A 13,317-nucleotide genomic window follows, 5' to 3' on the forward strand; every position below is an offset into this window, starting at 1 on the left:
TAAAGTTTTTTTTAAATTATTGACAAAGACACGCTTAACATTCTGGACAATAAACATAACGGCAAAGAAAATAACAAGACACATTGTTTTAAACATATTTTCATTTTTTTAATTAAATACAAGAGAAAGGTTTTAGGCACCAAGTAAGGGCACAAGTGTGAACATGTATTCTTTTAAAGTATACTATGTGAATGCTTATTTATTTCACTCATCTTCGATCAGAAAAACCCAATGCTCTCTCTGAATAAAAAAAAACCCCGAATTATTCAGGAATAATTTTATTGCAATACATAATACACAATTAAAGAACATTTGGCACCTAATATTGCCACATACTGTACACACCATGAATAAGTAATGGAGATACAAATTGTCATTATTATGCATTTGTCAAAAGTGTTTCATAGAAGTGATGGGATCAGTCAAAGTGAAGGGTCCTTTTATTTGCACATCAATCCAATCCCCCCCTTCCACTCTCACTGCATAGGTTGTTTGAGATCAAACAGTCCAGTTCCACCTTTGACTACCTTCCCCGCCACCAGGCAGGCGGAGGGTGACACCAGCTCATCATGTGACCCTGAAAAAGGAGGAAAAACAGCCATGAGATAAAAAGAACTTAGATAAGGTGTTAGGGAATAATTTGCTTAGGTATTCAACCTTCGACACAGTTAATCATTTTCTCTTTTCACTGTCTCCTTTCCCATGGCATAGGTCTACGGCCTTAGGGTATTGCTGCTATCTCTCTTAAGGAGGGGCAGCTTGGGCGCATTGTTGTTGCCAGTCTATGACAGAGCACAAGCCGCCATGAGGTAGTTTACTGTTCAGGGACGAAGGTTCCCTGACGCACATTCTTTCCTATGGATGAGAGCTCTAGTTAGATTCAGGGTCCATATTGCTTTAGTCTCACTGATAAATAATGTTGATTATTACACTCCGAACTAGTTAAAACCTCGAACTACAGAAGAGTTCTTCAGAATTGGTTTGGCATCTCAACCGTGTGGTCAGATCGTGGCCCGTGACATGTCTTGTCAATTCTCCGGCCGTAACTCCAAATAAACCGTCAGTGTTTGCCACCATCAAAGCTCCAGCTCTCCTCGTGCCTCTCTTGCCCCTTTCACACCAACGCGTTTTCAGCGCCGGCTCGGTTGTCATGTCCGACTATCACAAGTAGAATCATAATGAAAAATACGCCGGTAAAATGTGCCTGGAGAAAACGGCTTAGCAAGTAGTCAGTTTAGCTTCGGTTGCTATGCTAGCATCACCCATGTTATACCAGAGAAACTTTCATAACAGCGTTGTGATGCCAAACAGCGTCAATTCAGACTGACACACATTCACTTAAGGGGAACTGGGGATATGTATCAGCTGCTTGTGTGACAGTCAGACAGTGAATACTTTAGAGCCGTGTGAGCTAACCCGGAGCTAACGGGAGAATAAACTCCTGTGGAAGAGCAGCCAGCACTGCAGCGGTCGGTAAATGCCGCTGAAACACATTAATAAACAATGAACCACGGCATTCTGGAGAAAAGTATAAGGTTGGAGAAGTCGTTATTTAATTTAATCTGGCTTCGTATGATTAAAAGCAACACGATCATCGACTCAACGCAGTCCCCCGTTGTTGTGAGCTCCGTTGGGGAGAAAATCAGCGATGTAAACGGTGACGTCATGACGCAGCAGCGGCAGCACCATCCCGGCTCTGAGTGGTGTGAACAAAGCGGGAGCTGAAAAGGGAAACCGGAGCTGAACCAGAAAAGCTCTAGCTCGGAGCTAGAAAGGGAAAAGCGCTGGTGTGAAAGCCGCATCTGAGTCCTGTTTCCAATTGCTTCAGAAGCTTCCCCTACATAAGGGAATCGGCAGCTCCAAAATAGCTCGCTGAATACATCAGTTAAAAGAAAATAGGTAGTATTTCCCAGAGGTGTGGACTCGAGTCACATGACTTGAGTCGCATATTTTTGGACTTGAGACTTGCTTGACTAACATTGATAAATAGGGATGCTCCGATCGCCAATTTTGGGGCCGATCGCCGGAATCAGTATTGGCCGATACCGATCGCCGATCCGATCGAGTGGGCGGGGCCTAAATGGAAGATTTAAACATCACTTTAAATCTTCCATTTAAAGTGATGTTTAAAACTCAGTTAATGGGTCTCATTCACTGAAGCTTCCACAAACAACAATCAACTTAATTATTACATTCAAAAGATGTACATTATTCAAGTTTACATTCACTTTGGATAATAACACGGGAGAAATGAGCGGAAGCGCTCTCCTTTCCTCTCTCCCTCTCTCTCTCCCCCTCTCTCCCCCTCTCTCTCTCTCTCTCCTGACAGCCTGTCAGTATCGTCTCATGCAGCTCGCTGATCCAGTAATGAGTGACCCGACAGTGAAGAATAAATATATTTATAACTAGTTTAGCTTGTTCCAGAGGTAGATAAAATAGCTAAGTGTGTTAGGTCTAACTCTTAGTGTGTGTTCTGCTCCGCTCACCGGTCCGTCACAGCGGGTGGAGCTGCAGGATTTCTGCTTCACACACACGTTGCATACCGCTATTTTACTGTCTTTTTCGGACACCTTAAAATAATGCCAGACCGGTGAAGCCATTTTGGCGAGCTTGTTTTGCCGCGCACAGAGAAAAGTGTCATGTATTTTACGTCATGCGATCGGCTCTCGCGATCGGCATGTTTAGAGAGCACCGATCGATCGGTAGAGAGTGAGTATCGGCAGATCTCGATCGGTGACCGATCGATCGGAGCATCCCTATTGATAAAAGACTTGACTTGACTTTGACTTGGTATTCATGACTTGAGACTTGACTTAAGCTTGAGACAGATGACTTGAAAGGACTTAACTTTTTAAAATTAAATATTTGCGTTTGTTTTTGTATTGAGATATTACGTTTAGTTTTTTCGAAACGTGATTGGGTGATTATAGCGCCATGCGCGCAAACCTGGCAACCCACTAGTAGGCAGGAGTGTCAGTTAACATGGCAGCGGCTAGCGTTACTCCACAAATAGTCAAGTTTGGATTCAAGGATTATGTTGTCGATGACGCTAATAAGAAGAGAACAGCGGTATGCAGGGTCTGCAGCATAAAGATTAGTGACACGACCACCACAACATCCAACTTCATTCGTCACTACAAAAAAACCCACAGAGAAAGGTGCGTGAATGTGTTGTGTTAGCTAGAAAGCTAACGTTAAGTTTAAGCTACGTTAGACTTGGTTTCAAATCGATTAAGCATTGCAAAGAGAAGACAAAACGGTAAATGAACACTAGAACCGCCAAGGGATTCATTTTGACTAACCCTGATACTGACGGGCTGTCAGGAGAGGGAGAGAGAGAGAGAGAGAGGGAAAGAGATGCCTCGTTTATTTCCCCTGTGTTATTATCAGAAGTTACTGCAAACTGTTGAATAATGTAGTTCATCTACTTTTAGTAGTTTGTTTAAATGTTTTAATTATGTTGTTTTTGTTTGTAGAAGTGCATCATTCCTTGATTTATTGTAAAATGAATCTGAACTTTTTGATCTGTTATGATGATAAACTGAAGCCATTTCAAAATGAACCCAATTAAGTGAGTTTTAAATCGTCCTACTTAGTTTATAAGGAAATTATGAAGAGGAACAAATTCAATGATTTGAAAATGATATCTATGTAGGTGCTGACGCTGTTGGCGGTTCTAGTGTTAACAGACATTTAAATTAAATATGTGTAATGGCAAATGCCATATACGATTTTCTTACCTGGAATTCTGCCTTTTTGAACAGACTTTTTGATTGAGTCCTAGCTATATTGTCTGCAGTTCTAGGGTTAATATGAATCTAATATGATTGTCATCGGTCTAAATTAGATTTCAAATGATTAACTGTGTATGTAATGAAGATCATAGTGTGGGTTGAATCCATTTTCATAACCACTGTCTTTTAACTGATTTAAATGCGGAAGCTGGGCTTATTCATCAGAATTTCGTATGACTTGACTTGACTTGACTTGACCTGAGCAATGACTTGACTTGACTTGCTTGACTCTCACCACAGTGACTTGGGACTTGCTTGATACTTGTAGGTCAAGACTTGAGACTTGCTCATGACTTGCACATGTAGGACTTACTCCCACCTCTGGTATTTCCTTTAATTATTATTTTTTATTTGCTCTACTCAATCTCAACAGGCACCATTTCTGCTCTAGGACTGTAACGTGGTTTATTCATGAACATATTTCCATCCTAGTCAACATAATTACCACTGGAACCAAGGAGTAGCTACATCACACTGAGCCAGTTTAGCTTGAAGAACTAGTTGCCATACCATGAAAGGACAATAAAAGCAGGTTAGGTTAGGGGTCAATGAGTTAGTGAAGGTTCTTCCCGTCAAACAGGAAACCTGAATGATGGAAATCCACTGAGGCACAAACTGACTAAAGAAAATATTTGCTTAGTCTCTCAGAGCTTTGTCTCCTGACATTGTTCAATAACTACCCTTTCTGATCTCCACACACACAGTCATTTCTTATCAGCTTAGCAGTGTCTTATCTCACCCTCAGGCATTCAACAGAAAACTAACAAATCAATCTATTGCTTGTGTCTCAATTTGGATACTACCCTTAGTATTCTGTAAGTCTTGCAATGTGAAAACTTGCACAGTATTTGACCGTTTAGCATTGTCTCAAACCACACTCGGCTGCTGTGCCCTGACAGGAAGTGACTTTCACTGCTGTTGCTAGCTAGTTAGTAAAGCTACATTCGTAGTGCATTTTGCCATTGAGACACACTCATGCACTCAAAACAGCAAATGTTAGTACCAAAGTACCCGGCATATGAATAGAAATCACTATTTGTATCAGCCGTTCCTCACCCAGCATGGTAGCCTGTTTGAGGAATTTGAAGCTGGTCTCGAAGGTCATCTGCTGCAGAGGGGAGGAGTTGGAGCGGATGGCGTGCCGGTTTAAGGGCTTGTATATTCCTTCAAAACACATGTAATCTGCCACCAGTGACAGATGCCGGGGGTCCACCTCGATACCTGGAGACAGACAGAGAAACACAAAACAGACTAAATGTGAGTGCTCCTGACAATAATAAGATCTCCTATCTGCCGTATGGAAGCCAAGAGGGGACTTTGTTAAAAGACTATTTTACTTATAAATAATAATAATCCATGTTATTCTTGCTCCCCTGGGGCCTCATTTATAAAGCCTTGCGTAGGATTGACGTGGGAAGGTAGCTTACGTAGGACAAAGCAAATAAATACACACAGACATTTTCCGATTCATAAAACACTGCGTACCGGCGCAGGACTTGCGTACGGCACGTCCTACGCCGGTTTCCCTTTATAAATCACAATCAACTCGAAATGCGGCGCAGCTTTTGCGGGCTTCACGTAACGCCCATATTTGCCTATAAATAGTCAAAGAAACGCCCCGTATTAATATTCATTTTGACTGACTGCATGGAGAAGATCGCAGGAAATGAGGACAGAACAGCTAAAAAAGACATCTCACACCGTGTCAGATTTTGGTTATTTTGGGGAGGTGGAGATAAATCATATTGTTTGGTGGATGCAGTTTGAACCAGAGTAGCAGCATGGAGGTCGGATCGTCACCAAAATAAATAAATAAGTGGTCCGAAAAAAGTTAATGACAAAAAAAATACACCTAGCCTTCCTCAGGCAGTGTGTTTGTACCGGGGACAGGAGACAACCCCTTGATGAGAAACTGTAAGAAATGATCGGGGAATCCCTCCGGAGTGGAGTCATGACGACTGGATCTGAATTATTTGTTTGTATTTGGTGGTTTGTGTTCCAGCTGTCGATCAGCAACTATATATCCATAATCCACCAGTTAAAGGAAATACAACTAATGTGTTGTGTTATATTAGCTGTACAATTTACCACATATGGTGTTCTTAGTTTCCATACCTCCTGTGTTTTACGAGCCACTTATCAAGTAGGCGAACGGCATAAAACATGATTAAACGTGATAGTATATAAAACCATGCTCGTATCTATACAACCTATAGAAATGCAAAACGGCGTCAGTTTAAAGTAATTCTATCCTTCTGCTTACCGCATCATTTATGAGAAAACATTTCTTAAGAGAACATAATCGAGGGGTGATCAATAACATATCCGTGTTTATTTATTTCTCCAAGTTATGTTTGTGTGTGCACTGAGGAGTCTCAAACAGGCGTTTGTTAAATCATTTTAAGATTGGCTTTAATCAATTTGTGAAAATGAATTCTTCATATTTGATAAATGAGGTAACATTTTATTTATGGTATTATTTCCACATATTTCTCTCCATTCTTCCTTCTGCCAACGGTGTCGCAGTTTCTCGTCTCTCCCGTTTGTGTGCTTAGTGCGTACGCATGGGTCAGAGTTTGCGTGGAGGACCGCACATTTTCCCGTCAAGTTTGTTTTTTTTATAAAATCGCAAACATTGCGTAGAAACTGGCGTACGCCATCTTTTGAGCGTACGCACTGTTTATAAATGAGGCCCCAGGTCTGGATATGAGCACACTAACCCAACATCCGCCCCAAGTAAAGAAATGTAATTCAATATTAGCATTCTAATTTTCAACATGGGTTATTTCAGGAAAATGTGAGGAAATAAAGAGAAAATAATCAGATTGGCATTTCATTACCACATAAATATGAAAATGGAAAAGCTGTTTAAATATATATGTTTACAATATTCAAATAGTAAATACATTTGAAAATGATAATGCAATATAAGCAATGTATCTTATTTTTCCTTTGAGCAAGCATTATCTTATTTGTACACGTTTTGTGTAAACATTAAACATTTGACTTTAATATTGCTTGCATAAATGAAATATAAGGTTACACAGTTTAGATTGTATCTTCAAATGTAAATTATAATATTATTTACTGAACAGTCCATACGTTTTTATAAAAATACAAATTGCATTGTTGCATTTGAACTTCTACCATGTGAGGTCGGCCCAGACCCTAGGGGTTTTTAAATCTACTCTTAAGACACACTTCTTCTCCCTGGCCTTTTAGTCAGAGCGGAGCACGACTCCTGACTTTTCCCTGTGTTTTTCTTTTTAAATATCTGTTGTAATTTATTGTCTTTTATTGTGATTATAGAAATGTGTTTTTATGTGATTGTAGTTATTACATGTACAGCACAAATATGCTTTATAAATAAACCTTGATTTGATTTGATAAACATATATGTGGAACATTATAACCCTCTTTTAAATTGTGTTAAATGTACAAATTGATTTCAATTAAGTTTACTATAGGCAGCTATACTGGTGTGTGTGTGTGTGTGTGTGTGTGTGTGTGTGTGTGTGTGTGTGTGTGTGTGTGTGTGTGTGTGTGTGTGTGTGTGTGTGTGTGTGTGTGTGTGTGTGTGTGTGTGTGTGTGTGTGTGTGTGTGTGTGTGGTGTGTGTGTGTGTGTGTGTGTGTGTGTGTGTGTGTGTGTGTGTGTGTGTACCATAGACAGCAAAGACGTCTTTGATCTCCTTCTCTATGACCTTCAGAGCCACTTCGATCCCGTAGGTCTGAGCCATGGCTTGGACCTGATTGGAGTAGAGTCTGTTGATGTCCAAGATCTGGAGAGAGAAATATAAAAAAGATTGGGATTATAACTAAAGTATGATTTAAAAAAAGATGTGCTATGTCGCAACACTTTTAATAATATGCATTGAGCTGGTAACCCAACCCTTAAAGTCTTTAATTAGTAAGTCACTGCATTTGTGTTATTATTATTATAGCCTACGATCTCAACATTACATCCCTCTGTCCGTCCCCTCAGTTCGCACGGTGCTTGGGAAAAAAGCCATATCATACTCTGCCCCCTCGACCTGGAACACACTTCAGCAGGAACTTAAGCTGACCAGTTTGATACCCATCACGGATTTTAAACTAATTTTAAAAAAGCTGGAGAAATCATCTGTGGGTGTTTGCACCTGCTATATCTGAATACTTTATATGGATTTCAATGACTACTTTTTTTTTTACGATGTTGTATTTTATTGTTGCCTCTGTGTTTAGTGTCCTGTCTGTCTGTAACTTTGTGTGGTAGTGTTACCACTGACAGGTCTCTCTTGGAAATGAGACCTTGTGTCTCAATGAGATTTTACACCTGTATAAATAAAGGCTAAATAAAAAAAATAAAATTATCCAAATGAACAAATATCTCGGTTTTGTGAACTACCAAGATATACATGATTCACATCATGACTCAACAGAATTCTTTCCCCCAATTTTCTCAATATTATTGAAATAATTTCAATAATTATTGAAATGTGCGCGTTCGTGTGTGTTGAAGGAGGGGCTCTGTAAGGAAGTGGCAGTTTTTTTCCGGCTGTGTATTTTCAAATTCTAGCGCACTCGAGCTGGTTTCTCCAAAATTACCTACCCCACCTTTAAGTAGCGAAAATCACAAACTGTTATCTGCAGTCAAAAAAAGCAAATAAAGCCATCTTATGAGACATTTCAGTTATTGTTTAAGTCTTCTACAGGCCAATCTCACCCATATCCCATCAAGTTATTCATCAAGTGACTGAATAAGTTAACTCGTCATTATTTACACATTAGTGATAAGGGGAATCAACATGGATGAAAGAGCTGCAAAGTGCCAGAAATAAGTGAACTGATCGTATAATGTGCCAATTTGTTTTTGCTTTCATGTTACAAAGGACAAGTGTAAACGTCCTACGTACATCGCTGTGCTTGAACAGCTCGTGCATGTTGATGCCTTCCGTGTTGAAGAGCGTCTCTTTCTCTCCCGTCTTCGTGGTGACTTCACTCAGCAGGCAGCGCGTCAGGCCTTTGGTTTCCATGATGACGGCGTTCTGAGCCAGTGTTGACAGGACTGAAGTCAGGTCAAAGTGCACCTTGCTCACCGGCAGCACCAGGTCCACCTGTGAACGAGGGGCAGAAGGGTTTAAAACAATAACCCTTTAAAGAGCTGTTGATATTTTGACCACACACATGGAGTTACAGATACATTTGGTCCTCAGAAGAAGCATTTACACTCCAGATAGTTCTTCACAACTGTCAAATGACCCTCCTTGGGCCTCTAATAAAGGGGCCCTCTCAGCAAATCTACGACTGCATACTCGATAAGGAGATTTGAATGTGTCCTGCAAAGCACAGGAAGCTATGCGCTAATGCTGCTTCAGCTGCCTGGCAGTTTGCTTTAAAATCAGCACATCTACTGACATGATCATCTACGCAGGTATAAACAAACAATACATTACGCAATGAATATATCTTTTTTTATTAGAGGCCTAGGTTTTTTTCAACTATCTGTAAATCAATGAACTAAACTCAAGGTATGAACAGCAGAATGATGCTCATTTTTCAGCAAAATGTTTTACAAAATGTCACAGACATGGCTGAATGCAGTTTAAAAACCTATAAACCACACTACAGGAAAGACTGCAAAAAGCAATAGGCCCATTTACTGAACTGAAAGAAATGTCTTTTCTGAACCACACGCGTTTCATGTTAGCTTGAATGAGGACGGGACATGTAACCAAAACCACACAGCACATGCTGAGAACTCACTTATGAAAGTGTGTTGAGCAATAGAAGTACATTCTGAGAAAGACAACACCGTATCACAGTTTGTACTTCTCCAATCTACATTTCTTTGCAGTTTGAACTGTGGGAACCATAAAGGGTCATAGCACAACATTTCTACTAAGGCCTCTTTACAAACCCTGGGTCAGCCGTATATTTGTGACACTTTGCTGGAGACGCTAGCCGTAAAGCGCTAATAAACAGCATCATAAAGTGGTTATATATTTAAAGAATGGCTGTTTTATGATGATTTATGACTATATGGACAGTTATTGGTAAGCAAGAACAATTTGAAAAGGATTTGATAAGCCTTTATTACATGGCATTCATTTGCTTGCATTACAAATGACATCTAGGGAAGTATTACATTTTCTGATTGGTCAGTTTGAACATTCAGCGACCTGTTTTTTTAATAGCCGACTGTTGCTAAGGAGCAGGCTCTGATCAATAGACCTTGTCTAGTCATATCAATCTGCAGAAAGAAGTCCGGTCGATTAAAAGTCAGCAGTGGCCAAAAAAAAACACACATTTGGATTCATGATGGCTAAACTGTCCCCAGAAAACAGAAGAAAAAGAGAAGCAATGAGGTTAGAAGACAGAGCGCTGCACGACAGAGAAATCAACAGAAGAAGACAGAGAGGAAGTCAACACCAACTTTAACTAACTGGCAGTGTTTAAAGACTGTTTAATGGAAGAAAAAAAAAAATAGACTTGGACGGTTACGGCCCGTCCACACAGCAGCGTGCTTCCCATTCACTTTGAATGGGGTGACGTCACGCTTTGCCGAACTGCATTGTGGTTCCGTCGCGTTGCTCTGCGTTGCTCTACGTTGCTCTGCGTTGCTCTGCGTTGCTCGCGCTGAAAGTTGAGAAAAGTTCAACTTTTCAAGCGTCGACGGAAGTGCAAGCTCTAGCCAATCAAACCGCGTGCTTGTGTGTCCAGGGCGGGAGATTAATAGCCGCTTTCACACCAAGCACTTTCCAGCACTTATGGCGCGTTTCCACTACACGGCCTCGCTCGGCCCCGCTCGGTATGGCTGGGCCTCGTTAGGACTGGCTCACTTTATGGCGCATTTCCATTACAGTTTAGGAACTGGGGCAGTATCTATAGTAACGCAGTGTAGGCGGAGCCGTGACGTGATCTTCAGAGGACCCCAGAAAAACAACACAGCCGTTAGCTGTTAGCACTCAGAGCTCACAGCTCCTCATATATGTTCAGAAACTAGACAACAGTTAAACAAGTACAAACCACAGACTGCCTGTGTCATGGTGAATACAGTCGCTGCTTTATTTATGTCTGTATAGGCCGTTGTTGTGAGTGTGGACGGTCGGGGCATATACTGCGTTAGCTTAGCCAATCTCCATTTAGAAAACAAGCATTTTAAAAGGTTTTTCGCCTGCCGTCTGTCTGCAGACTTGACAAAGCATTAATTCATGGTTTTTCCAAACCGGTATCAGTATGTTGTTACTTCGGCATCATTTTGAAACGTGTATTACAATTAAATCACGGTCAAATATGTCCATCTTGTTGTAGTTGTTGCCCCCTTGCCAGCGACGCTCTCTCTAGTTTAGCATACTCAGCCCGACTCAGCCTCGTTGTCTCTGGCCCTAGACCCACGATTTTATGAGGCCAGAAAAACTGTGAATTAGGACCCGCCGGCCGGTACTAGGCCAAGTGGAAACGCAACCAAAGACGGGCCGCTGACGTCACAGCCCTCTTAAACCGGGCTGCGGGCTGTAGTGGAAACGTGCCATTAGTTTCCCCATGGAACTAAAGAGCAGATCGCGTTCACACCGGAATAAGTCCATGGGGGAGGATTAGTCAAATGAAGCCACTGACGTCACTTCTTCTTCTTCTGCTTTGGGTTTACTGGCAGGCCGCAAACAACTTCACGGCGTATACTGCCACCCGAAGTCCCCGGCCGGAAGTCCCCGGAGTTGGGGACTGGCTTCAGTAGAAGCTGCTGGGACTCCCAGCAGCTTCTACTGAAGCCTTCCGAGTAAATCGCCAGAACGCAGACACCTCCTCATCTCCACCGCTCCACCGCTCCCATGTTTTCTTTTGTGTTGCCATAAGTTAGTCTCTCTCCGTTGATGCGCGGGGCTAATGCTAATGCTAATAATGCTAATGCCAGCAAATACAATGGCGGCTTCACAAAACTTTTCTGAGTTTTACGGGCCGTGGTTTGCAATTCGCCCAGCCAATCAGAAATTGGAACTTTTTTCTCCCCAGGAAAGTACCTGCTCTCTAGCAGGGACTGAAAAGGGGGGAACAGTTCTCATGAACTAAGTTCTGTTTTTGGTGTGAACGCAAAATCCCAGGAACTATCGGAACTAAAAGGGAAAAGTACGGGGAAAAGTACTCCGTTGTGAAAGCGCCACATGTCTGATTGGCTTAGAGCTTTCGCGACTGCAAACATTTTTAAACAAACAAAAATTGACCATACCGCTCACCAGGTGTGAAAGCGCCTAATGTGATTGGTTGTTGGTCGCACGCCAGACACGCCCACCGGCAAGCTTCAATGCACGCTGCTGTGTGGGCGTACCTTTACGAGGCACAAAATCTTGATCAGTGCCTCCGTCATTTTGAGAAAGTGAGCTGTCGCTTCGCTGAAGCAATTTCTAGTAGTGGCAAGTGATGTAATTGGGACCACATTTTTTTCCTCAATTTATATTAGAAAAGAGACGTCTGTAAATGAGCACATTTTTATCTACAACCCAGTATGACACTTGAATAGCCTTTATTTATATCACGAGGTCCTAAAAGTTTCAAAATGCACAAAAAAACATATCTAGTTATATTCAAATCAATAAATTCATGCTTGAATCAATATTATTTTAGTAAGTAGCTGTGTAATAAGTGTCACTAAGTGGCCGTGACACAACATATTTTACCTTATCAATATATTATGTGAAGAGTTGAGAAATTACGCAACATTTTGAGTCTTACATTAGCGGCTGGGCTACCTATCAGTGGGTTAGTGGTTCAATCCTACCCCCTTCATTCAACATGTCCAAGTGTCCTTGTGCAAGATACTTAGCCCACTTTAGGGCATGTTTACAGTTCTGAAGTGTATGTAAGTTGCTTTAGATAAATTACATGTAATGAAAAGTAATGTTAACAGAACCACACTTGTATGAGTTCAGAGAACAATCTATATGCTGCTTTGGCTACACGAACTAATACAACATCTCAATGCTAAAGAGCAGCCATGTCAAATCTTCTGAATCAGCTGTGTGATGGACTCACCTCACACCACAGCTCGCTCTCAGCATCGTAGCTGTATCTCTCGATGGCCGGGTTGGACTGCAGAACAAAGTTAATCCTCATCAGATCCAAGGGGTCCTCTTCTTCCTCTTCAACTTGTTTTGATATTTGTTTCTTCCTCCTCTCGGATGTCACTCTACCAGATTCGGGCTGGGACTCCTCCGACTCACCTTCTGCCTCCTCCTCCTCCTCCTCCTCCCCCCCCCTCCTCCTCCTCCTCCTCCTGCTGCTCCTCGTCCTGGTCCTCTTTATCCTCCTCGCCTTTGTCCTCTTCCTCACTCTCATAGTCCACCTGTGGAGGAAAACACACAGCTGTTAATGGTGATATAACAGTAGGTAATGCATTGGTTTTTAATATGCTCAGGGTAGGGCTGCTCGATTATGGCAAAAATCATAATCACGATTATTTTGGCCAATATTGATATCATGATTATAAAATACGATTATTCATTGATGTTGAAAACATCAATTTATTGAACTTCAGAAAAAAATAAAATA

The 13,317-nt window shown here is 41.5% G+C and overlaps 1 protein-coding gene across 1 annotated transcript in view; it reads right to left on the bottom strand.

Moving 5' to 3' along the window:
• Positions 1-86: 86 nt before the first annotated feature.
• polr1a (RNA polymerase I subunit A) overlaps positions 87-13,317 on the bottom strand; it is a 57,793-nt gene continuing 44,562 nt past the window's right edge. Inside the window, exons 33-38 of the mRNA XM_034121092.1 lie at positions 13,053-13,111; positions 12,802-13,018; positions 8,688-8,888; positions 7,457-7,574; positions 4,851-5,015; positions 87-577 (exon numbers count right to left, since the gene is read on the bottom strand). Of these exons, the coding sequence (XP_033976983.1) occupies positions 477-577; positions 4,851-5,015; positions 7,457-7,574; positions 8,688-8,888; positions 12,802-13,018; positions 13,053-13,111 (861 nt within the window). The 3' untranslated portion in view covers positions 87-476. The remainder of the gene's footprint in view (positions 578-4,850; positions 5,016-7,456; positions 7,575-8,687; positions 8,889-12,801; positions 13,019-13,052; positions 13,112-13,317) is intronic.

Source organism: Trematomus bernacchii, unplaced genomic scaffold (genome assembly GCF_902827165.1).
Source record: "Trematomus bernacchii unplaced genomic scaffold, fTreBer1.1, whole genome shotgun sequence".
Classification (NCBI taxonomy): domain Eukaryota; kingdom Metazoa; phylum Chordata; class Actinopteri; order Perciformes; family Nototheniidae; genus Trematomus; species Trematomus bernacchii.